A 24,482-nucleotide genomic window follows, 5' to 3' on the forward strand; every position below is an offset into this window, starting at 1 on the left:
GTGGAAGAACTCAGACAAAAGAGTACATACTGTGTGCTTTTCTTTATATACAATTCTAGAAAACACAAACTATAGTGGCACTGTAGTGACAGAAAACGTATTTGTGGTTGTTTGTGGATGAGGGCCAAAGGAAGGAAGGCTGGAGAACTGGGGAGGAGTGGGATGGAAAAATTACAAGGGGCATGAGGAAACTTTGTTCATGACTTGACAGTGATGATGGTTTCATGGGGGGGTGTATGTATGTGTGTGTGTATATGTGTGTGTGTGTGTGTTTTATATATATATAAAACAGCATCAAAGTATATACCTAAACACATGCAGTATATTGTATGTCAAATTTTAACAATAAAACTGTTGTAATAAAATACTGGCTGTTAGAAGACAATGAGTGATGCCTTCCATGTCCTAAAGAAGAATTATTTGCAATCCTGCCTTCTACAACTAGTTAAACTGTTCATTGAGAAGGCAGAATAAAAATTGGACCCAAGCATGGACCCAGAAAATTTACCTGCATGTACTCTCATAGAAACTTCCTTGAGGATGTAGTGCTACTCTATGAAGAGTAGGGTGTATGAGGGCAAGATGGGTACTCTTACTTTGATGGTAAGACACAGTGTACCTTCCTAATGATCAGATCATTTAACATTGCTCCAAGGAGTGTCCTTATTCCTCATCAGTGCTGGAGATTCTTGATAACTTCCTTTATTTTTAGATTTCGTGCTGACACGCTCTTTAGTCTACATTTGAAATTCTAGTGGATGCTTGATATGAGAAAAGGGGACCTATGAAAACTTCTAAATTGAGAATATCTCACTTACAAAGAGTTACTGCTAGAATTCTTTCTGACTGAGAGAAGGGAAGATCCTGGGATGGGAATGCAAGTCTTCCCCAAATTGTAAATGACCAGATGCCAAGGATCCTTAGCGTAATGAATACTGAAGATACCCACACTACATCCTTTAGGTTAAGAGTCTACCTCTCAGCATTCCCCATACATATTTTTTTCCTCTTGATTTCTTTAGAAAAATCATATCACTGTTCAGAAATATTTGCCTTTTCTCCCTGGAGGTAGCTTATTTTTCTCTGCCTCTTGGCCACTTCTTGACCACTTGGCTTGCTTTGGCCAATTAAATGTGAGCAAAAGTAATGCATATCACTTTTGAGGCAGAAGCTTTGAAAGACTTCATGTTTTGCCACACTATCTTTGCCTCGATAACATTTAACGTTTGAGACAGAGGCTATTACATCAGCTTTGGTTGAAGAGTGAAGCCAATGTGTAGCAGAGGCACAACCTACCAGCAGTGTTCAACATGTAGTATGAAATTTCACGTTCACATGTGAAATAATCTTTCTCGTTACAAGACACTGAGATTTTGAGGTTTGTTACTGAAGAATAACCTAGACTTTCCTTACTGATACAATTCCATTTTAGAGCAGCTTCTAGTTGATAATACCTAAGGAAGCATTTCAATGTCATCAGTAATGTATCTCTAAATCTCAGAGTGGGATGGCTTACTTAGGTGACAGTCTCATAAGCAAAGCTAGTCACAACCAAAGTATGTAGGTTTTTTTTAACCTCTGAGAATCACTTCCTATCAAGTTTGGACAAAATCATTCTCATTCATTCATTTTAGAAATATTTGGACCCAATCAAATGCCAGATATTGTGTTAGGTGCTGGGGAGAGTACTGAACAAGGCAAGCACAGTTCCTGTTTCAGTAGAGATTTTATTTCAGTGGAAAAGACAGGCAATAAACAAATAATTACACAGTGATTTAAAAGCAATTGCAATAAATGCTAAGATGACAAAGTCTAGGGTATTAGTAGAACATATAACAGTGGACCTCGGTCTGGGTCATCTTTCTCTTCAGTGCCCCCAGAAATAAGTGAGTTGCCCAAAGTTCCTCAACCAGTAAAAGGGGGAGAATCAGAAGCTTGTCTTCTTACCTAGGCATTCTGTGGCCAGACCTTGATATGTGCCTTATATTTGCACCAATAACCCTACTTTCATTATTTATATTCATAGAAGGAGTCATCTGGAATTTGGATGAATCAACATACTTACCTCAGATTTTTAAAAATATTCAAAACAGAAGTATCACTGATATTGGATCAGTAGAACCATCCATGTTGGGGAAGGTTGATGTCATATGCTTGATTTTTACAAGGACAGCCAATTAAAACACTCAACACACCCAGGCAGGGCCACAAATAGATGTGTTGGCATGTGTTGCTCCTGCCTCACAATAGCACTTCAACAACAGAAACACAGCCAACTAGGTGCTTTCCTACATGGGTCGAAACATTTTGCCTGAAAGTGATAATCTTGAATATAGCAAATTTTGCCACATTCTTTTATTTTACCATGATCTAGGAATTAATCCAATTTGGCTTTATTCAATTCAAAATAAGTTTCCTAAGCACCTAGGGATACAGGGAAAACTAAGACTCACTCTCTGCTCTAAAGGAACTCACAGTCTAGCAGTGTAGTCTTTAACAAAGAGCTGCTCTTTGATTATTGGCCAGTTATTCCTTATACCACTTTCCAAAGCTCTCCTAATATGCTGACACAAGGGATTAAGAGAATTCACATTGGATTTTACTTCCTTATTTTCCATCTCATAGTGCTTCCCTTCCCTTATAACTTCGATGTGCATAAAATGGTTGACAACAACACTCTCATTAAAATCCCATTCTTTGGCACCACAGAGCTTGGAAATACTAATCATGAGGGCAGCCTTGTTAATCCAAAGGTGGGCACCCCGATTTGGACCTGCCACTAACAAGATGTGTGTCAAGCCCCTAATGCCTTGTTTCTTTTGGGGCAGGGTGTGTTTACTCATTTGTAAAATCCACCTCAAAAGCTCAAGTGTGTTCCAGCATTAAGATTCCATCCTCTGCTTTGAAATATTTATACCAAGTCACTACCATTTTCAAGTTACTTAAGCATTCCAAGAAGCCCTCTTGCAATAGTTTGGCTCAGCAGGCAGGGAAGCAATGATGGTCCTGTGGTATTTCCTGTTTCCCCTGAGTCTCAGAGTTTGCGAAGGAATGTGTAAGAGGACACCACGCAGGCTTTCCAGTCGGAGCGTCCTTCCTGAGCCGTGTCGCTAGGCAACCCCAGGTGTGGCATTAGACCATCCTCGTGCAAACTGATGACGATGCAAACGTAGGGCACTGACATTTTGTGGTATTGCTCTTTGTCCCCCAGCCTCCCTCTGGGTCCTCACGGTGCTATTTCAAAGCGCTCAGTCCCAATACTCCGAACCAATGGTCATTTCAGGCGGAATCGCGACCTCTCCCTCGAGATCAGACAGCAGCCTCGAGCTTGGGACCCGCCCTGACGCCCGTGGCCCCGCCCCCACTTCCGGCCGGACCGCCGTCACGTGCCCTGACCCCGCCCCACAGACGCGGCTCCTCCGGCGTCGGCGAGCGCCCTGGCTTCCCTTCCGCCGGAAGTGGGGCGACTTTCCCTTTCCGGCTACGGGTCCCCAAGCGGAGTGGGAGGCCGGACGGGGGAGCCGAGCGGCGGCGGTGGCGGTGGCGGCGGCGGCGGCGGCGGCGGTGGCGGCGGAGGGGGAGGTAATGGCGGAGCTGGTGCAGGGGCAGAGCGCTCCGGTGGGGATGAAGGCCGAAGGCTTCGTGGACGCCCTGCACCGGGTCCGGCAGGTACGGGCGCAGCCGGCTGGCGGGAGCACGGGAGTCTGAGGCGGGGCCGGGCCGGGCCTGACGGGGAAGAGAGGGTCCGGCCTAGGGGCGGGAGGTAGCTTGGGCTGACGCTTCAGTCGGGCACGTCCTTTCCTTGGGACTCCTCTAGCCAGGAGTCGAGGGATAAGACGCCGCCGTGAGGCCCAGGCCCAGCCTGTCGGGCGGGTTTCCCAGGTGCCTGTAGCAGCTGGGAAAGGATTTGCCCAGGACTCCTACCCCATCGCGCTCCCGCGCCGGGGCTGGACCCGCAAGGCAGCCAGCTGGGATTCTGAGGTTGACCAGAATTGGGGGCTGGGGAGCTCACGTGAGGACCTAGGTCTAGACAGAAGGGAGCTGTCTCAGGCCCAGTAGCTTCTTAAAACTTGGAAAACATCCTCGTCAGACTTCCTGTATTTTAAGGGTCGAGTGGAAGGAACGCGAGGGTATTTTACTTTTGAGGGTGCTCTGGGAGAGGAGAGAGAGAAGGATATTAAATGGGTGTGGGTGGTCCACAAGACATAGAAATTCCTGATGGGCAATAGTTTTTCCTCTTTCAGGGAGCATGTGGCATTATGGAGTCATTCCAGCAGTGAAACTTGACCATCTGACAATGTCGTGAATTTTGTCAGAGTTAAATAAACTGACTTTTAAGAGATTGCAAACTTCCCTGGAGAGTATATATTGGACCTGCCAGAAATAACTCTTTGGTTTCTGGTATGGTGTTTAGAACAGAACATGTCCTTGTATTGTGTGTGAAACTTACTGATAAATTAGCTCTAACACTTAAACAACTTCTGCTGAGTGTCTTATACTCATCATCTCTTCCTATTTAATTGTAGGCATACTAACTGATACTGTAAAAGTTGGGCTATAACTAATTACTGCTTGATTCCTAACAGAAAGCCACAGGACTCATTGTATTAGAAGAAAGTCTCCACTCGGTCGCTTGAAGATATGGTCTTTACATCTCTTTCCAGTATTCCAGGGGAGGGAACCCTACCTGTTTCCCAGATACTGACTTTTCATTTTAATACTGATGCTCCTATAGACATTACATTGGATCCCAGAACTTTCCAAACCTGTGGTTCTGCCTAAAATTTTATCCGATGACTTGTTACTTACTGCCTAGGCGCCAACCAATACAATAGTGAGTATCCATCTTACTTAGACTTCAGAGCCAACCAGTGGCTGTAATGGATGAACATGCCATCCAGCTCCCCTTCCACCACTCTGCTTGACGGCGTTACACTGCTCTCCTCTACAGTACAGGGTCCTGAACCTTGTTCTCACTGGCTACTAATATGTAATGGCTTTCACCCTGTGCTGATGTGTGACAATCACCTTGTTGGCCTCTGTATCCAGGAAGAATTATAGTCACTACCCTAAAGAGCTCAGCTCCTCAGTTTGCAGAAGGCCTGTAGTTGAACATAAAATGAATTTTGAACCATTGAGAAGACTTTCTGCTTCTCTTGAGCCAGTGGTTGAACTCGTATTCTTGGACAACCTGCTCAAGAGGGAGGGAGACCCTCTGTTAAATGCTGACCTAATGTGGATTGTTGAAGCAGTGGTGTTTACTACTAGCAGAGAAAACTTCACTGGAAATGTTCCCAGCTCTGAAATGCACCATTGACTGGAGCAGTAATAAGCCCAATGGAGACAGTGCTGTAAGTGTATTCTGAATATTAACAGCTGGAGGTCGATACTATCTCCAAGGATTTGATGGCCTTTAAAAACTAAAGAAAAAACAGGTTTGTGGCTAATTTTAGGTTTATTTATAGATTTATATTGGACAAGAATGGAATGTTAGAAATCTAAAATATTGTGTGCTTATAGTAAAGCTTACCTCAAAGGATCTCATACTATTTGGGCATCTAATGATGATGGTTCTACTTCAGCATTGTATACACGGGATGTTGCAGAGATGTGACTGGAGATAAAAGACAGTGTATTTTTTACTTATGATTGCAAAGCTTTCCCCCTCTTATATGTCCTCATAAACACCATGACAGTCTGTAAGGCCCTCATAAGTTGGTTAGGGAGCAGTAAGCTGTCTGGTGCTCAGCTATCCAGAAGATCACAATAGCATCTGAGTTGACCCTGCTGGGATTTGAGCCCGCAGTTTCTATTAAGTCTGGTATGTGGAGTCCAGCACCTAATCCACTAAGCTTCCCTCCTGGCATCTTGAAGCCTCCTCGTATATCCTTTAGACTCTTTCCAACAAAGGGGACCAGTTGTTGCTATTAGTTCACTCTGAATGTGGTATTCCTGGCTCAAAAGAGAGTCTCTGAAGATGTCATATAGAATTTTAAATTTCTGCAGCAGTATGAAGTACAGTGAGTTAATAGTGTTTGGCACAAACTGATAATACAGCCGTTTTGTAGGAAGGTACACAAATGTAGAAATGTGATCTGATTTAGTCCCACTGGTGAAGATCTAAAATCATCATATCCAGTTCTTCATTGGCTGGTTAGGTAAAATTAAGTGTTTCTTTAGCTCCTTGTTTAGGGAGAGCAGGATCCTAATAAGAGTAGGATGTGGTCTCAGAGCCAGACTAGGTCATCCTGTTCTGTGGCCATGCTGTGCCGTACCCTGTCTGCTGTCTGTCAGGATTACAGGGGACCTCATGGAGATTATGGGTGAACAGGTATGCATCTGTTTTGTTTAGTGTTTCTAAAAATATAAAACTGTTCCCACAAAGCCCACTGCTACCATTCGGTAGCATCCATCTTCAAGTGCACACATTTGCACGTTAACAGGACAGTGTCACACCACAGTGTACTACAGATTCCCAGCAGCCTTCCACAAGCTGAACCAACTGTCAGTCATCACCCGCATAGAAGTTCTCTTGCTAAACTGCTAGTGCATTTTAAGACTTTAAGCTCCTATTTTGCCCTAGACCCAGTCAGTGCCTCTGCATTGTGTGAGTCCAGAGTGTTCTGTTCACATCAATACAGTGTAATTGGTGCCTCATGAAGTTGGCCATCATGGTGATTCTGCACCCAAATGAGTGTGACCAAGCCAGCGTAGAGTCAATAAGAAAGTAACCTGACAGATTTTTAGGCCAAGATCCTATTCTTTACCAGTGCTTTTTTTTGGAACTAGTGATTGGTATGGGGCCTCAGAAGTCCTACAGTCCTCCAGAAAATGCTTCCCAGTGCTCTGTTTCACACTTTGAGCCTGAGCAGTGAATGATTAGGCATGTGTGCTGTACACTAAGCACTAAATTTCCTTTAAGAGAATGTGCATCCACCATTTAAAGGGAAGGCCTGTGTTCACTGGCTATTGGGTACTGCTTGAGAGATACTGCCTTTGCTCACTTAATACATGATGTTTGTGCCTCATGACAAAGTCATGTGTGCTGAATGCTGTCACTTTTACTCCACTGAGTCTACCTCAGACATGTCCAGTGGTTAAGTAGCTCAAATCATCATTTCACGAGGGACTAGCTCCTGCATGTACATTCGTTTTAACTTTCTCAAACACTTAAGGAAAACCAGTGTCTGCGGGACATCTGTGGGCTGCTCTGTATCTGTGTTTTGATGAGACCCAGTAGAGTACCCTGCAAAGAGTAAATGCTTTTTGGTGATGTGAATGAGCCCATTTGGGTCACTGCACTTCAGTGGAAGCGCTGAACTTCATATATGGTATTGAAAAGTAGATGTAAGTGAACAGTGTGTTCCACTGTATGACTCTTAACTTTTTTTTTCTCATTTTCAGCTGAGACTTCTTTATCTTTCTTTTAAAATCTGATAGCCCATATGTATCATCAAACTAAGATACAAATTTGTAGATACAAATTTGCCTAGACCAGTGTTCTCACACTTGTGGCCGGTGGGCTGGTTAAGGGTCACAGTGTGCCTGCAGGCATGCTTTGCTTAACCCACCCAGTGCCAGTATTGAGAAACTAGAATGATTTCACATAAAAATGGAGATTTCTAGCTTAGACTTGGCCACACTGCTCCCGCGTTCTGCAGTGGCTTTATTTGGCAGGAGCTGAGTAGCAGCTGCCCCTTTGCACAGGGCATTGACTTTCTGGTTGCTTTTGTTCCCACTACTTTGCTTTTGTTTTACACTGCCCATTGGGATGCCTACTCAGCAGTTTTTTCCCTCATCTTTTCCCAAATTGTGAGCCCATACCCTTATTTGAAATTTCTAATGGAAAGAACTCTGGATGGGGAGTTAGGAGATCTGGGTCTCCTGTAAGTAGCTGCATGACCTTGGGCTTGGTTGGCCTTTCCCAGTATATGATGCACAGGCTGTTCATAGATCCTCTGTGGAAAAGGGCTTGTGGACAGATAAGTTTGGGGAATACAGGGTTAAATAAAGGTGAATTGGCTTCTTTACTGCAGGACTTCTCAGAGTCCTTAATATGCTGCTGTGTGTTAAGTCCTAAGGGTTTGGGATATGCATTGTAAATAGGCCCAGGGTCTGTCACTTCAGACCCTTCAATACCCTCTTTTCATAAAACCAGATCACATTCTGTGGATCAAACTTCAGGAAATGTTAAGCTAGATAATCTCAATGGTCCCTTAAAGCTCAAGAACGTTCATCTCTTCCATCTCACTAGATCTGAAGAAAATTTTTGGCTGTATAATTTTGGTTCTCTTACTTTCTAGTGTGTTACGTTGGGTGTCTGTTCAGACTCCTCTCTTCTTCGGTTTTGTATGCAATCCTTTTACTCTGTTAAGAATCATCCCTCTTGAAAGTGTTTTGCATTGGAGTTTTGTTCTAAAGACACTTGGGAAAGAATAGCCAGTACTTCTTTTGAAGGCATAAACTATGCTTTTATTGCTAATATCAGATGATAGCAAATCATTCGCAAGACTGAGTAGTGTTAATGAAAATAGTATGTGATTCGGATTACCTGCCATTATTTGAGGATCTCTCAAGTCTAAGGCCTCTTGTTGGATGCTGGGCCAGTCATAATAGAAGTTTGCTGCTGGTTTTATCTTAATCGTGGAAGTAGATCCTCACAACAACCAAGTGAAATAGTCAGGACAAGGGTTATAATTCTCATTTCATATTTGAAAATAATAAGCCAAAGGGATATAAAGCAATTTTCTCAGAGGCACACAAATAGTTAATATATGCAGTAGTTCTTGGACCCATGTCTCCTGCATTCTAAGAGAGACTTGGTCCCTTTACAGAGGTAGTTGGGTAGTTTTCCGTCTCAGTGAGATATCTGCAGTAGAATCTTCAAACAAAGTGTGGAAGGGATGCTGATGGAATTCGGAGGAATGTAGGGGAGAAAACTAATGGACATGTCCTCTTGAGGGCCTTTGGTGGGGGGATCCTAGCTGGAACTATATTTCAGCCTAGTGCCTCAGCTGATCATCTTAGCGTTTTGCCTGCAGATAGGCTTCTCCACATCCACTTTAAATTTAGAAACCGTTTAATGAGCATCTTCTATGTGCCAAAAACACTTTGCTATGCTTTAGGAAAGTTCTTTACCACTCCTGAAATACGGATCTTGTTAAGACTGTTGAAAACTGTGAACCTCTCCTCAGATATATTTAAATAGTTTTGTGTGTAATTTCAAGAGGTTTATGAATTCTTTAAAGCTAATATCTGGAGGTCCCAGTTAAGGAGCCTTTGTCCTAGGAGTACCAAGACGATTGAGACAGGTCCACTCCCCGAAGAGCTCCCTATATTGGGGAAACAGCATAATCGAGAACTTCCTCAGTGAGGTCATGCTATTTAAAGTTAGTGTATAAAATATAGGTGAGGGAGTATTTAATTCTCCCCAAATGTGAGTACCATGAAGTTGTCGGGGAAAGCTACTAAGAAGAACTGGTATCTTACTTGGTATATAGAATTCCTTATTTTGGTTAATGCCAGTTAATAGGGCAGGATCAGCCGGGGCCCCAACTCTGAGGACAATAGCTGCCATTCATTGAACTTGTGCTGGGTGCCAGGCAAGGACTTTCCTGTAAGTCCTTTCATTTGATGGTTGCAGAATACCCAGGAGGTAGTATAGTGAAGTGGTTATTAAGACTTTGGAGTCAGTCTGTATGAGTTCAAGTTCCGGTTCTGCCACTTACTAGATTAGTGACTTTTGGACGTTATCTGACATTTTTAAGCCTCAGTTTCCTCATCTGTAAAGGAGGTCATTGATGGCGGTGATATATATATTTTTAAATAGCTGATGTTAGAAGTTAGGAAGTTAACCTTGGGAGGTAAGGGTGGGTAGTGACTGAAGGGGGCATGAGGCAGGCTTTAGGGGCTACTGGCATGTTTTGTTTCTTGATCTGGATGCTAGTTATGCAAGCATTTTAGTGCATAAAAATTCAAGCTATAGACTTATCCATGTACTTTTCTGTATTATTACTATTATTATTCAATAAAAGGTTAAAATAGCAAACATTTCTTGTTCCTTATGATGTGCACAGCATTGTGCTGGGTGCTTTATATTGTTATCTTGGTATCCCTATGGCTACAATTTCAGGCAGACTGGCTCCAAATCCCACAGAATTGAGAATAGTAGCTACTTTCTAAGGTCACACTGTGAGGATTAAATGAGGGTACCATCAGGCACTTAGTACATTTATTGATTTGATAGACTACCATCTTCATCGTAACCTAGCTAGTAGGTGCAGACCTTGGACTTGACTCTGCACCGTGATGCCAGACCATGCCCCCTGGAACTTGCTCTTAGTTACTCTTAGCCACTGGCTACAAGTCCTTTGGCCACATACTGTTTCTTCCTGCCCTGGGGGGTAGAGACTTTCAGTCCAGCCCAGGGCCCAGGCAGGGCCGTTCTGAATGACTGCAGAGCAGAAGTTCCGAGGAAGCAAGATGGATTCTTCCCCTCTGGGTGGAGGTGTGAGCTCTCATCTCTACTTGCTGGACCTACAAGAATCGAGGATTGACAGTAGCTTTATTGAATAACATGGACACTGCATGCGGGTGACCTGCTGGCATTCAGATGGCTTTGCCTATTTCCATTTAGTATAATGGAATAAGTCACATTTTAACAAATGTGAAGTTGTCGAAGTATTTACAGCTTTCTGTTTGGATTTATAGGGTGAACTGCTCTTGATTACAAAACCTGAAGGTTTGCACTAGGAATATTTAATTACCATGTTTCCTAACTTTAGTGATTTGTGTACCACCCTTATGATTTTTGCCATATCAGTGAGAACCCTCAATATGTTATTTACTTCATATTTTAAAATTGTTTTAAAATTTAAATTTATTTAAAATATTTTTAAAGGAAACAAAATCACTGTCATAAGTGAAAACCTTTACAATGCATAGAAGGTAACTGTGTGAGAGAGAGAGAGAAAACATTCATCCATGCACCTCCCAAAATTGCCTTGTGTACTCTTTGAAAAACTCTGGTTTAGTTCATCCCTGCATTTTACAGGGAGCAAGACCACTGAAGATCTTGCCCAAGGTCATACACTGGAACAGCCAGCTGGAAAACCAGGACTCATGACAGACTCCTGGTCCAGTGCTCCCCTCCTCCACATTTCCACTAACTTACTGCAGTGGAGGTTAAATGTCTACGACGTTGATTTATATTTCATCTATTACTGTGCTTAAAATAGCACAGGTAGTGAGATAACCCATTCTCGATGCCCCCCCCCCCCGAAAATGGGAGGAAAGTGAATCAAGTAGTAGAAAATAAGAAGCAGAGGCCCCCCCAAGGGCATACTTTCAGATAAGCACTGGAGTAGCCTTGGTTTTCTTGGAATATCCTGACTTCTGTGACTCTTTATTTCCTGACCTACACCATTATTAGTTGATAATGTACCTGACTTCCCTTAAGCAGCTACTGTGCAAAATAATCACTTACTGATATGAGAAATTGTTTGAGTTTTGTGCACTGGAAATCATTAGGTTTTAAGTCCTCAGAAAGTGGACTGTGTTTAAGAAAGTATTAGGTGGCGGGAAGGGGATTAGCCTGGTGCTGTGGTTAATAACATAGACGCTGGAGTCAGGCAGGCCTGGGCTTCGGGACTGCTCCTGCCACTTAATAAATGTGTGACTCTGGGCAGGTCACAGAGCTTCTTTGAGCCTCACTTTTCCTTGTTTTGTAGTGGAAATAATACTGCTAACCTGAAGAATCATCATAAGAAGTAAACGAGATAGCATCTTTAAAATGCTCCTAGCAGAGTGCCTAGCGCATACTAAGCACTCATAAAATTGTAACTCTCATTATTTTAGTAGGCATTTAAAATAATTTCTTAGAACAAGGTTGCAGTTATATGAATAAAGGAATACATTGTTTCTTTATAGTATAATATATAGTGTAATATCAATGTAAATTATGATCTTCTCTATTATAATGTTAAACTCACGTCTAACATTTGTTTAGCCAGGGTTCAAATGCAGTTATTGATTTCAGAGCTACACCTCTTAATCATTATTCTATACACCTTTCTCTTAGTGGAAATTTCCCAAATTATAGATACCTGAAGCAAACATGATTTAAGAACAGTTTGAAAGCCTCAGTCACTTAGGAGGCTTCTTGCTGCTTTAATCAAAATTAGGAACCGAAAGCTACTGTAACACTTTTAGCATATTGGCTTTGGGAAAAAAACTACATTCAAGCAACATAATTGAACTATATCAATTAGAAGGAAGGCCACGGACTCAGGAATAACATCTTAGCTACTTTGAAAGGAAGGGAGAAAATCTGGAAGCCAAGATGCATCATCAGAAGGGGATAGAGAGAGCGCCTCATGTGTAGAGCTGACGTTCGGGGTCCTGTCTTTGAGAGTGGTTTGACATGCACACTGTTAGGGGGACTCCACTGATAGTCATACCCCTTTCTTTTGTGGTTTGAGGTCATCCTCACTGTCTGCAGGGAATGTTTTGGTCTGCCTTTAAACAAACAACTGGACCAATAATTGTGAAGCACACCCCCTCCCGCCATTAGCCATTTACTGCTCAGTTTTTTGTGGCAGATGAAAGGGTCTCTGTGGGGCATAAGCCCCTGCAGTATTCTCACCTTTTAATCCACCTGCTTTCCCAGCTGAGTCCTTAAAGATAATTTTTGCATTTTATGTAAGTAGCTGACCTCCACAAGCTCATCCAAAACAAATATAGAGAACAAGATTGCAAGTTGGTAGTAGAATGCTGTTAGGCAAGATTTATACAGTATTTTGTTTTAGAGCAAATGGCCACTTGCCCTGAGATTTGGATATAAGATATGGGGTTTCTACCAGCAGTCAATCTTAGTATTTTAATTATTTACCTAAAACAATATTTTAAAATAAGCACCTATCCAGACTACTATAATCTGTAGCCTAGACAGGGCAAACTTTTTCTTTAAAGGTCCAGATAGTAAATTATATATATGTGCCGGGGAGGTGCTCTGCACACCATATGGTCTCTGTGAAATGGGTGTGGCTGTGTTCTAATAAAACTTTATATATAAAAGCAAGTTGTCCGCCAGCCATAGTTTGCTGACCCCTGGCCTAGGATACCTTCTAAATGGTCATCCCACTCTTGTCCCCTTAGAATCTATTTTCCTTATCCAGATGCATCGTTTAAAAATATAAATCAGCAAGTTACTTTCCTTACTAAGCCTGTAGTTGCTTCCCACCCCCCTTCTTATAAAATCCAAGCCTCTTCCCGTGACCTGTAAAGCCCTATGTCTACTGGCCCTTGCCCACCTCTTAGAACCCATCTAGTTCCTTCTATTCTAGAGATGCTAACTTCTCTTTCAGGTTCATACCTACCAAGTTTGCTCCTGCAGCAGGCTTTTGTACATGCTGTTCCCTCTGCCTGCAATGCCCTTCCTCATCATTTAGGTCTCAGATCCCATGTCAGCTCACAGCAACCTTCCCTGATCACCCTGTTTAAAGTAGCTCTCCTGAAGACTCTGTATGTCATTGTCTATTCTTACTAGTATCATGCTTATCACCAGCTGAAATGATCAATTTATTGATTAGCGTGTGTGCCTGTGACTCCCCACTGACTGCTGACTCACAGTAGGGGCCTGCTTATTCTCTTTCACTGCAGAGCCCAGCACATAGTAGGCACTCAGCATTTGTCGGGTGAATTGCCTTGTTTTACAGCCCTGGTTTTGTGAAGTGCTTTCTAGTGTACAAAGCTCCTTTGTGTTCAGAGTGTGTTGCAGATCTTTTCAAAAACTGTGAAGCAGATGGTATTATATCCAGAGGATCTGATGCAGTGAGAAAAGGGGCTTGCCCAGCATCAGAGAAGTAGTAGATGGAGGGAGGAAACCTGACCTGACCCCGGGATACCTGGCATTTTAATTCTTCCTTTGGTTTTCAGTATCATGATTACCTTTGGTTATTATTTTTTTAAAGTAATTCATGTTAGTCCCAGAAGGTCTCAGAGTCCTGGGCACATTTGTACAACGTTGGGAAATCTACCAGTAAAGACTTGGCTCTATAGGCATCTCGTGCTAGTTGCTCCCCGCTCCAACCCACCCCTGCTTGTTAGGCTTTACTTAGGGACTAACCTCAAGAGCCGTTGTAAACATTCCTTTGATTAAATCAAGGAGTTGTGGAAAATCGCGTTTAATTCCTAATGAAAACAAAGGAGATAAGTATAAGAAGTTCTACCATAGCATTTGTTTCTGGGGGAAAATTTTAATAGCTATGTTCTGTTCTTTAACTGACAATAAATATTAAAAGTTAGGATAGCTCTCAGAGGTTATCTCAGTTTCCCCAGTGCAAGAATCCTCCTGAACTGGTCTGGACACAGTCACTCCCCTCGCCGTTTGGACTGCCAAGAGCAACTTGTTGTGTGTTTCTGTAGATTGCATCATCACTTTAGAGGGGTTAAAGTTAATAGGACGAATACATTCCTAAAGAGTTGTCACATTTGAGCAAACATGGCCTTTTAAATATTTGGGGGGGAATTTGTTTCTTAAGGGATTCCTGTGTCAAAGCCTTTTGGACAAAGTTCTTTGTATTAAATGATATTCTTGTATTTTAAGCGATGACTTAAAAATTTGCTTATAGAAGACAAATTTTTGGAAGTATATTTCTAAAGGCACATTATTATCAAGACCAAAAGAATAAAATTAATAGCGCAAAGTCCTTGTTCTGTCACAACATTGCTTCACACTCATCTCCGTCGGGGGGAGAAATGGGGTAACAGCCCTTTGAAAAAGACTCTTGTCTTTCTCCCTCGATGGAGCTGTGATTTGTTACTGAGTATTTAAATCTGATTCTCTCTGTAGATTGCTGCTAAAATTGATTCAATTCCTCACTTGAATAATTCCACACCTCTAGTGGACCCCTCAGTGTATGGCTATGGAGTACAAAAACGGCCCTTGGATGATGGAGGTAAGTTGCTGTAAATATCTTTGCCTTTCAGGTGAACCTGCCAGTTAGGTTGGAGTCTTTGTCAGGCATTTCTTTAACAGCTTTCTCCAGCGTCACTCTCTGAAGAAGAATGGTTCAGGGGAAATATTTAAGATGATTTTCTTCTGCAATTCTCCAGCATTTGAGTTCTTATTTGCCTTAATAATACTGGAATCACTTCATCTGGGCTGTAAGGTAAAAGACTTGGTCTTTTGAGCATCAGCTGGGCAATAATTTGACTGATTCAAGAGTTTTGTTTGATTTAGCCCTCTTATTCCAGCACACACGTGGGAATCGAAGTTTTCACTTCTCTCCAAAGAAAAGCTAAGATTTGGTGCATGGCTGTGGGGAAGCTGTGGCTATATACTGACCTTAAAGAAAGGAAAGGGGAGCAGTAACCTTTCTACAGTCTGTCTGCTTACTTCACCATTCCCATTTAAGACAAGCTCTTTCTAGAAGCATCCATTGTTCTTTCATCCATTTGTTCATTTATTTCATTGGTTGGTTTGTATACCCTGCTCCATCCCTCAAAGAATTTGAGGCCACTTAGAAGTACCTGTCACCAGCACTTGGCAAAGAGGATCAGATGTGTTTCTGCAGAAAACTTGGGCTTCCTTTATCATGTTTCGTCTCTCACAAAGTGTGACTGTAGAGGGGGCGCTGAAATGTACTAGTTGCATGTGAATATGCACATGGTGGGTGGGCCAGTGTCTTCTCTTTCTGTCCTTCTCTCAGTCTGCACATGTCATGTATGTGTGTTCATATTTCTGTGATGTATTATTAAGTGAAAAAAATCAAGGTATACAGCAGTAGGTATTATGTAATTTTCTTCTCCCAAAAAAAGTGCATGTTTTATTTTCATAGAAAAAATGTAATTTGGCATGACTGGCAGCTCTGGTCTCTTTGGGTATTCTGAAAGAAAAGATTGCCATTGTTTTTAGATGCGGGAACCTTTTTGAAATAATTGTATAGGTTCACACTATGCAGATTTTAAGGGGACAAAACTCATTTGGGTGTAAAAGTTCTTGTCTACATAAAAAAAAATTATGTTTATGATCACAGACAGAAAATCTACCCCAGGGCCGTTGGAACTAAGGTGACCATTTAAACTCTGCAGTGGTACCCGATGTTAGTGATGCCGTATTTGTGATTTCTTAGACCAGATACAAGTGATTGCATTATCTGCATTTTTGCCTTAGGAAGAAGCTGTTATTCAAAGTAACCTTTCTACCTTTTGGGAGCAATCATGCTTCAGTCCCTCTTATGGGACATCAATATAAAAATTACACTAAGTTGTCTGGCTCTGAGCACATGTCTCATTAATGGACAGTGTCTCTCTGGCCCACTGTTTCCAGAAATTGAGATCAATACATTCCATAGCTCTCGGCCTTGTGTTTGCCTACTGCATGGTGTCAAAGTGTAAAACTTGTGCCGTAGAGAACAGAACTTGTATCTAGGTCCTTTGTAAAATGATCACCTAAGAGTTTGCAGATGAAACCTCTGACGTCTTAGCCTTTTTTCTCCATTAATCCTGTGCACACTCTAGCTGGTAAGTCACCAGTAAATCCAGAGTCTCTTAACGTTCCAGTTCATTGTTTTATTGTGTATTGTCACCTTTTTTTTTTTTTTGAGAACCATAATTTTTTGCATGTCTGCCTTTGGATGACTAAGTCCTCGTACTCAGAAGATGAACACAGTTTCTCTTCGTCCTCCTTCTAAATATTAAGTCTTCTTACAGTAGGAAAGAACCTTTTTGCATCAGGCCAGGTCTCCCATCATCCCCAGGCCTGTGTCTTAAGTAACACCAGACTGTATTTGAAGTACAGGAAATTTCCCTCAGGCTTTTTACATTCTGCACTACACTTGGCATTTGATAAAGTTAATCCTCTATTCTGTTTAAATAACAGAATTACAGAGATTACTTTTCTCCAAGTGAGTCTCTACGTGTAGAATTTGAGGTTTGTTGTTGAGCTTAGGGAGAGCTGGGCACTTTGGGCCAGCCACCACCTCTTTGTCAGCTGTCTCCTGACAGGGATAAGGTCACTGGGCCAGTTGTATTCTCTTGACTAAATACGTGGATAAACAGATCCTGTCAAGGAAAGGGATGCTTGTGTTTACCCAGCAGCTTGCTAAGGGTTACAGTCATGTTGTTTGTGAGATGAAAGTTAAGAAAAGCAGAGACCACGACAAGCAGGAATCCTGGCACTTTTTTTGTTAGCAATAAAGATTTCCAAAGGCTTTGCAAGTTTTTTGTTTGTTTTGGCTTGGGTTTGTTGGGGGTTTTTTGTTTTTGTTTTTGTTTTTGTTTTTGTTTTTTGGACAGGATCACTTCTTTGGCAATATGAACTTTCTAACTTTCCTGTGAAGCCAGGTTCTTTAACCTTTTGGAGGTTAAAGTTCAGTCTCCTAGAAGTTTTTGGAGGTGATTTTTGTGTCTGTTTAAAAGTGCTTCAACTCTTAAGTTAACCAGAAAGAACCTTAACGTAGGGCTTATTCAGGACATTGAGGCTGGCAAACAAGTGTATGAATGAGAGGGATTGAAAAAAGTGCCAGACGGTCAAACAGGGGAAGGTTTGTTCTTGACATAGAAGGGGTTTTGGGCTAGTTGTGTTCCACGGCAGTTTTGAGTTGTCTGTCCGACTGCCTCACCAGCCTGCGCAGAACCCAGCAGGAGTTCAGAGTGCAGCTTTTAGACCCCGCCTTGGTGCCCTGACCTGGGAAGAGCAGTCATTCTACTGGCCTCCAGCTTCAGGTAAGGTAGTTTTAACTATCAGCATCTTTAGTCTTGACACCTATGTTTTTAAGCCTTTGAGGTGCACCCTACCAGTTCAGAAAGCTCGCTGCTGATCTCAGCAACATTTCCACCCGGTACTTTCTTCATGCTACCCCTGGAGCCAATCAAGCCAGCTCCATCCCTCTGCTCTGTGACTGCTTTCGGTAACCAGGGGCCCAGCCCCTCCTAAGCTGGCCAGCGCAGCCCTGCCCTTCTGGCCTCGCGCCCTGCAGCAGCCTGGTCACATTCTTCTCTTTGCCTTTCCGGAAGCGCTTCCCCCATCCCAGCTCTTCACCTGGCTCACTCCCAGCCTTCAGTCTCAGAATTGATGCGGCTTCCTCCTGGAAAGCTGTCCTCATCCTCATCTTTTGACTTTCTTCAGTGCCCTGCTGAGGTGCCACCTAGCCTCTTTATTTTCTCTCATCCCCTTTTCCCTTCTTCCTCCCTTTTTCACATACCCACCTCACCAGGGGCTAGTAAATTGCACTCTGCTCTGACTTCCAAAGCAGTTCACTTGTCCCCTCCTTGGGGCACATAGCTTCTGCTTTGTTTCTGCAGGTATGAGGGTACATCACCTCCCTCTCCTGCTACATTCTACCTGCTGTGATCACAGGGACGGTTTCTCTATTTCCCTACCTACCTCATAGAGTGGGTGAGTAAACGCTTGATACTTAAATTCTCCCTCTGCATATCCTATGATTAGCATTTAGGAAATTTTGGAAAAGTAAGCACCAGACGTAAGAGAATAGTACTAGCTAAGTTGTTTAGAAGTACAGATTTAAATTTAATCAGAATCAGAAGTTGACAAGCTTTTTCTTAAAGGACCATGTAGTAAATATTTTCGGCTTTCAGGCCCGATGGTCTGTGTCCCACCCACTCAGCCCTGCCGTTGGAGCTGGAAAGCAGCCACGGATGATGCGTAAACAGTGAGCGTGGCTGCGTGCCAGCGCCTCGTTTGTAAGCGGACAGCGGGCTTTCAGGTATAGTCTGCCAACCTCTGATCTAAAATCAGCCTTGTTAAATGATTAACTCTAACACTTGCTTACTCTTAATCTAGGAAGGTGTGCAGAGGGTCCCACCTTCCTCTTCCTTAAACAAATCTCCCTGTCTCAGGTTCCATTCTCTAACTGCCTCGACTACCCAACAGAACACATGATTTCTCATGTTCACTGTAGAGGTGTTTGGCAGCTGGAAAAGGCTCTTCTCCCACTGTCCCCTCTATATTTCTAGGAGCAGTGGAAGCATCTTCAGTTTTTCACCCCAGGAGAGCTTTAGGTAACCATGTCCCCTTGAGCGTTTTGAGTTGAATCAAACAGACCACACTCTTTGCCTGTCCTCTCTGTAGAGGGTGGCATCAAAGTCAGAACTTCGGGTGGAAAAAGCACTGTTCCTGCCATTGCCAGGGGTAGGTGTAACCCTGGTGACTTTGAAAATATCCCTGCCCTTTCTACCAAAGACTTCCCTTTGATATTTATGTAGTACCTTTTTAGATTTACCACACTTTCTAATTTCATATTGTTTGTATTGATGATCTTCTTGTGGAGTGAAGGAAGAAGAGTTTTAGGTGTACTAACGAATTATTTACAGGAAGGTTGGAATAGAATATTTCAAGTTTTGTTTCAGCACTCAGTGGCAAAAGGCAAAGAGTGGGGGGGGAAAGAATGAAGAGGAAACATTGTCTCAAATTCCAGGCTTTCAAGGAGAGGAGAAAGAGGAGAGGGAAGAGAGGTTCCCGAGCTTAGCAGTGGTGCGGGCCAGGGTCCTTGCAGGCGCATAGTGGGGCGTCTGGACTGTGGCCTCTGTGCGCACCTCATCAGGCCAGGCCCTGCGAGTGCCTGAGTCTCTACTTGGGAGTGAGAGGAAAATGCATCTCAGGGATGTGGGTACTTTCCCTACCTGGAGGGTAATCATGGATGCTGCAGGGGTGAAGAGCCAAGAGTAAAACTCAGTTCCTGAGAGTCCGAGCGGGTGGGGAAGATCTGCTTTTCACAGAGTAGGGACGGGGTCAGGGGTGTCGTCAGCAGTGACGTCCTCCCGGGGTTAGGGGGATGCACTGGTTTCACGGAATCCTTCTCCACCTCTTGTACTTCTGTGCATCCTTTCCTAAAATGGATCTCTCTGAGAAGTGTGTCTGCACTGGGGACACCACACGGGCCCTTCTTTCCATCCTCCCCTTTTTTTTTCACATCACCTTTGATTTGTGGTGGTTCATCACTGGGAGTGGTAAAATCCTCAGATGCCTCAAAAGGGGTGAGTCCAAGATTTTGAGTGGGGAATCCCAAGATGATAAAGCATGAGAGTCTTGGTGAGAGATATTAAAAAAGACAGGGCCTAATTTATTTTTATCCAGATAGCAACTCACGGCAAAGGCTCATGTTATCCCCTCCTCCCTCCCCTCCATACGGTCTGTCCATTTTAGAATTATAATTCAGAAGTGATTGAGAGTCACAGGGCTTCACGTTAACACAGGTGTGAGTTGGAAACAGGAAGTGAGTTTTCTCTTCCCTGGCAAAGTATGATCTGACTGGTTGGTTTGACGGTTGGCTTAGCCAAGTAGATGAAATGGTAGACATTTTCCATGAAGATGAATGAGCTATATCTCCTGTGCTGCAACAGAGCTGTAATTGAAGTGTATACAGTCCCTGAATGTTATTTGTACCTGCTAACCTAGGGAAGAATTTAATTTTCAAATCAAAAGGGGTTCATAGCTTTTTGAATTTCTTTCAGGGAATATATGACCCAGAGTGGCTCTTTACTCTGGTAGATGTGAGAACCACCTTATAAGCTTTTAAAAACACATCTTATGTTGCAGTCTCTCTGGAAAACTTAAAAAACTAAACATGCACTTGCCATTCAGGCCAGTTACACTCCTGGGCATTTATTCCCAAGAAAGGAAAACTTGTGTTGACACAAAAATGTGTTCACAGATCTTGATAGCAGCTTTCTTCCTAATAGCGCCAGACTGAAAACAGCCCAGATGTCCTTCAACAGGTGAATGGTTAACAATCTGGTATATCCATGGTACCCACGGGATGCCACTCAGCAATGTAAGAATCAAACCATTGATACCTGCAGCAGCCTGGTTGGATGTCCAGGGAATTGTGCTGAGTGAAAAAAGCCAACCCCAAAAAGCTATTTTATTTTTTAATAAACCTGGTCATGACCCCCGAAATTGATTTCATAACCACTGGATGAAATGAAAATAGGGCATAGTGCTGTAAATAAGCATTCTAGCCTTTATTTTTCCTCTTAATTTTCCTCCAGAGGTTCTTGGATAGGCCCTTGAACTAGGGAGGGGTGCAGGTGGGGTTCCTAGCATCGCCGCCGCCTGGAGATGAGGCGAGGTTGCTGCTCATCGTGGAGTGCTCTCCTTTCCCCACTAGACTTGAAGCTTCTTGAAGACAAAGATGACCTTGCTCACCGTTTTATCCTCAGGACCTGGCACAGTGCCCAGTGCCTGAAAGGCGTGAGGGGTGCAGAGGCCACGCGGACCCTTTTCTGAGGGCTCGGGTGTGACTGCGCCTTCATTAGCGAAGTGTGACTGGTAATAACAGCGTCTTCCTCCTGGGCCTCTTGTGGAACTAAGTGGGTTCGTGCAGGTGAGGTGAGGCCCCTCGAGAAGCACTCTCTGAAGCTGGTGGCGGTGTTCTTTCCACTCACAGAGCCTGTGAGACTGCAAGTGAGAGGGACGATATTGAGATAAACTTGAATTGACTCTCACTTTACAAAAATAATAGTTTGCAAAACTAGTAACAGGTTACTTGTCTCGGGATTTTCAGCTGAATTTAGCATGCCAGTGTTTTGTGGCTTTGGGGCGAGAGTTGCTGTCTTAGAACACAGGAAACCTTTGTATTGTCCTTGGAGAAAAGCTTTTAAAAAATGCTTTGAGAACTGCAGAAGTCACTGCAGCTCGCTGACTATAAGTATCACTGACCTTAACTAGGGTTTGGAAAGGCACTGGTGAGAGTCAGGGGAGAGTGGAATCCAAGCAGGGCACAGGAAGATTGTTTTCGAAGGCTGAAGCGGAAGATTTATCAGTTTGTTTTGCCAGTCATGGAGAAACCCTGACGTTCCCCCTCCCGACCTGCGCGTTCACCTGCCGCGGGTCTGCTGCTCTGTGCACCAGGCCAGCGTGTGTCGTCCGCGCTGTTACAAGGGGTGGTGGCTGCTTTTCCCTTGGGCTTTTTTTGGGGGAGGAGTAGGGACTTAAGTATTAAAGTTGTTGTGTATTATAAAGTTGGATGTGCTCCTCAGTGATGTTTTGTTAGTATTTCTTTGGAGGCAAGGAAGGTGGAGGCTTCTTTCCTCCTCACTAATGGGGAAAAAATGTGTCCAGCGTCTTATTTTTTTCAAAGACCATTACTGAAATGGCAGAGTGTTGCTACTCTTCAGAAGGGATTTCTCATATTGTGGCATGAATGTTTTCTCTGGGAAGCTCCTATTCTTCCATAGCCCAGGCAGCTTCCCACTACATACTGCGCAGGGCGAGTGAGGCCCACGCCCGTGTGCGCGTGCGCACCTGTGCCGGGCGGGTGCACGGGGGAGCTTTGGAAGCAAATGAACCGTTGTCGACCAGCAGGTACTATTAACAGGAAATGGGACTGATTTTATTCAGCATTTTTCCTTTTTCACAGTAAAATGACTATAGTTACCATTCAATTGAGCTTGATAGGTGTTCCCACGTGCCTCCCTCGTCTTACCCCACTTCATCATGAAGACTGGGACAAGGCGCCCGTTTGTGGAGTTGGACATTATTAGTTTGCTGTATGAATGCCCAATGCCCCTTATCTGACTCCTGGTTTTCATTTTTAGGTACCAAATGGGAATGTTTCTGAAAGGAATGAAACTTTAAATCACGCATTTCAGCCTTTGGGCTCCAGCATTTGCATGGAGGAGGAGGCAATTTGTCCTTTCTAAGAGTCCGCCAACTCAGAGAGTTGAATCTGGTTTTGAATTTGATTTCATTCTTCGGTGGTGTGGCTCTCAGCAGTCCCATCTATGTGTGGGACGACAGTGTGTGCGCTTTTATTTTCCATCTTTGTAGGCACCTCCGCTTGTCAGCAGAGCAGCTGGCTGTCACCTCCGCTTGTCAGCAGAGCAGCTGGCTGTCAGAAATGATAAGGTGTGTGTGACACCTGTGACACGTAGTTTGCCAACAAAAAGGAATTTCCTTTTTTTCTTTTTGATGAGCACAGAATTTCAAATGGCTTTTGACCGTGAGCCCTCTGAATGTTCTCATGAATCTCATGAAGTTCCTTATGGTAGTGTTACCCTTTACTCTGTTACGGTGGCTTTTTTGGCTGAAATATCGGGAGATCATCAGCCTTGACATCTCTTAGCGAACAGTGCAGGGGACCAGGAGCCAAGGTCCGGCCACATTGCCCCATGTGGGGAATAGGCACCTCTCCTCTGTGTTTGCATCATTTCAAGACATCTTAGTTCCTCTGTCTTCACTAGATTCTTTACCCTTAGGAGGGGAGTTCTGACAGGAAGCCGGAAAGCTGAGCTTGACCCTTAAATAGGAACAGTAACCAAACTCACCAGCACTCCGTCCTGGGCCTTCTCCTGCAGCGTGTTGGGTTCACACCCGCTGCCTTAGGCGGTAGACATTCCTCTCACGACATCCAAGGGCTGCATGTGTGATGAGGATTCCTTTCCTAAGCTGGTGATTGTCCAGTGTTCACGTGGACTAGGAATCGTGAGCAGTGCCTTCCCAGGTGAGGGCCTTTGTCATATTCAAACTGGAAACGCAAAAAGAAAATTTTAAGATTCAATAGAAAATAATTCTCTTCTCCCCAAGATAAGCAGATTAATAGTATATAATGTCGATATTTTGGCTGCAGACCATTATCTTGCTATCGATCCAGGAGAAATACGGTATTGACTCAATAGCTTCGTGTACTTTTAGCTAGCATGTCTCTCTATGCTTTTTTCTTCTCCTTTTAAAACATCATTAATATGGTTTCTTTTCCTTGGTCTTCTTATGGTCAGCTCCTCTCCAGTCAGAGGATGACAGGGTTAAGTTCAAGCAGAAAGAGCAGTTAGAGTCCTGTATTTCAGATGTCAAACCATTTCACTCTTCACTCTTTGTTCTGAAGTTGATGTAATTGATCCTTCCCCACTTAGCTCATATCTGTCCTTCTGATAACTTTCCCCAGAGTCATACTTTTGGATGCTCTTGTTAGCATATTGTACGGATCATTCAATTCCTTGTAATATGGTTAGAAGTTATACTTCTTCGTTGTCTGCTGCTGACTGTGTTTCCTGGGCTGCATTTTCTGAGAGAGAAACACCACAGAATCATTTTTTGCTGATGGGTGGTGGAGACACTCATCGATAGCTGAAAAGAGGAGAAATGAACAAAATAAGCAAAGCTGAAGTGGTTTTGTGGGAATGTGATTGGTTTTCATAATGAGGCTGTTGGGCACTGTTGTCTCTGTGAAATGGGCTTGAAAGGCAATTGCTTACTCTTAGCGTCCACTGCGTACGGACTGCGATGGTGGGTCAGTGAGGGGCCTGAGGAGGGAGGAGGCCAGATTCTCTCCTTGGGACACTTATGCTTTGGGGAGGGGAGGGGGGGCAGGGTGTGGCTGGCAGGAACATATGTGCGCGTTCTTAGTGACTCCAGCTGCCTTGGAGCCGTCCTTAACGATGCTTCCAAGCTAGGAGGTTAAATCTTCTCATTTGTTTTAAAAAGAGAAGGAACCCTCACCATCTTTACATTGAGTTTGGAC

The 24,482-nt window shown here is 43.4% G+C and overlaps 1 protein-coding gene across 5 annotated transcripts in view; it reads left to right on the forward strand.

Moving 5' to 3' along the window:
* The first annotated feature begins 3,521 nt into the window (after positions 1 to 3,521).
* The window catches only part of FUBP3 (far upstream element binding protein 3), a 47,885-nt gene continuing 26,924 nt past the window's right edge, over positions 3,522 to 24,482 (forward strand). For 2 of the 5 annotated variants that reach the window (XM_031450705.2, XM_031450704.2), the window contains exons 1-2: positions 3,548 to 3,669; positions 14,852 to 14,957. In XM_031450705.2, coding sequence (XP_031306565.1) covers positions 3,586 to 3,669; positions 14,852 to 14,957 — 190 coding nt within the window. In that variant the 5' untranslated portion in view covers positions 3,548 to 3,585. Of the gene's footprint in view, positions 3,670 to 14,851; positions 14,958 to 18,326; positions 18,401 to 18,442; positions 18,729 to 24,482 lie in introns of those variants that run through there. The other 3 variants (XM_010984218.3, XM_064490617.1, XM_031450706.2) reach the window with 3 other exon arrangements.

The sequence above is a fragment of the Camelus dromedarius genome, chromosome 10 (genome assembly GCF_036321535.1).
Source record: "Camelus dromedarius isolate mCamDro1 chromosome 10, mCamDro1.pat, whole genome shotgun sequence".
In the NCBI taxonomy this organism is placed as follows: Eukaryota; Metazoa; Chordata; class Mammalia; order Artiodactyla; family Camelidae; genus Camelus; species Camelus dromedarius.